This window comes from Penaeus monodon, chromosome 24 (assembly GCF_015228065.2).
Source record: "Penaeus monodon isolate SGIC_2016 chromosome 24, NSTDA_Pmon_1, whole genome shotgun sequence".
Lineage (NCBI taxonomy): Eukaryota > Metazoa > Arthropoda > Malacostraca > Decapoda > Penaeidae > Penaeus > Penaeus monodon.
The window spans coordinates 35029742-35030377 of NC_051409.1; the positions used below are offsets into that span (position 1 = coordinate 35029742).

Consider the following 636-nt stretch of genomic DNA (forward strand, 5'->3'; position numbering starts at 1 on the left):
TGTACGGATGTCTGTGTAGACTTTCTTTTCTACCAGCCAGCATTAAGCCAGTGTGGTAACTAGAAGAGATGATAGATATCTGAGACAGAGTAAGAATCTGGAATATTAATAGGAGAAGGGACCAGTTTGATAGCTAAGACAAAAAATAGCTAAATAAAACAGGCAACACAAGCACTGATGCCGATGTGATCCCCCTTTTTTCCCCCCCCTCCTCCCCCTGCAGATTGCAAGGTGCCCCCTCCAAGAAGGCGGTCTACAACCGAGCATCCATGGATCTGGCTGATAAACCCCCTCCGAGGTGCAGTTCCTCAACATCCACATCCACCGCGACAACATCGTCCAGGACACGATCACACAACTTATGGACCACAGAGTCACTGACTACAAGAGGCCTCTGAAGGTGAGTATCGTTTATTCAGTTTTGTGTCTGGTTGTGTGGGAAAGTTATTTTGTACATTGGAGGTGAGGTGCCTTGTGTTCCAGGGCTGTGTTTTTTTTCTAATGTGGGGTCATTTTATTACATAGCACCTGTCTGAATTGGCTTGGTAACGGTCTTCTTTCTCGAAAAGGAGAGGTATGGTTCATGATGATAATGACAAGAAAAAGATGTGATGGCATCTGATTTTGTTATTTTTA

The 636-nt window shown here is 44.5% G+C and overlaps 1 protein-coding gene across 1 annotated transcript in view; it reads left to right on the forward strand.

Annotated features, from left to right (window-relative positions):
- Window positions 1-636, forward strand: part of LOC119588740 (probable E3 ubiquitin-protein ligase HERC4) — a gene marked incomplete in the record, with an annotated part of 34030 nt that overhangs the window by 28259 nt on the left and 5135 nt on the right. Inside the window, 1 exon segment of the mRNA XM_037937381.1 lies at window positions 293-400. Coding sequence (XP_037793309.1) covers window positions 293-400 — 108 coding nt within the window.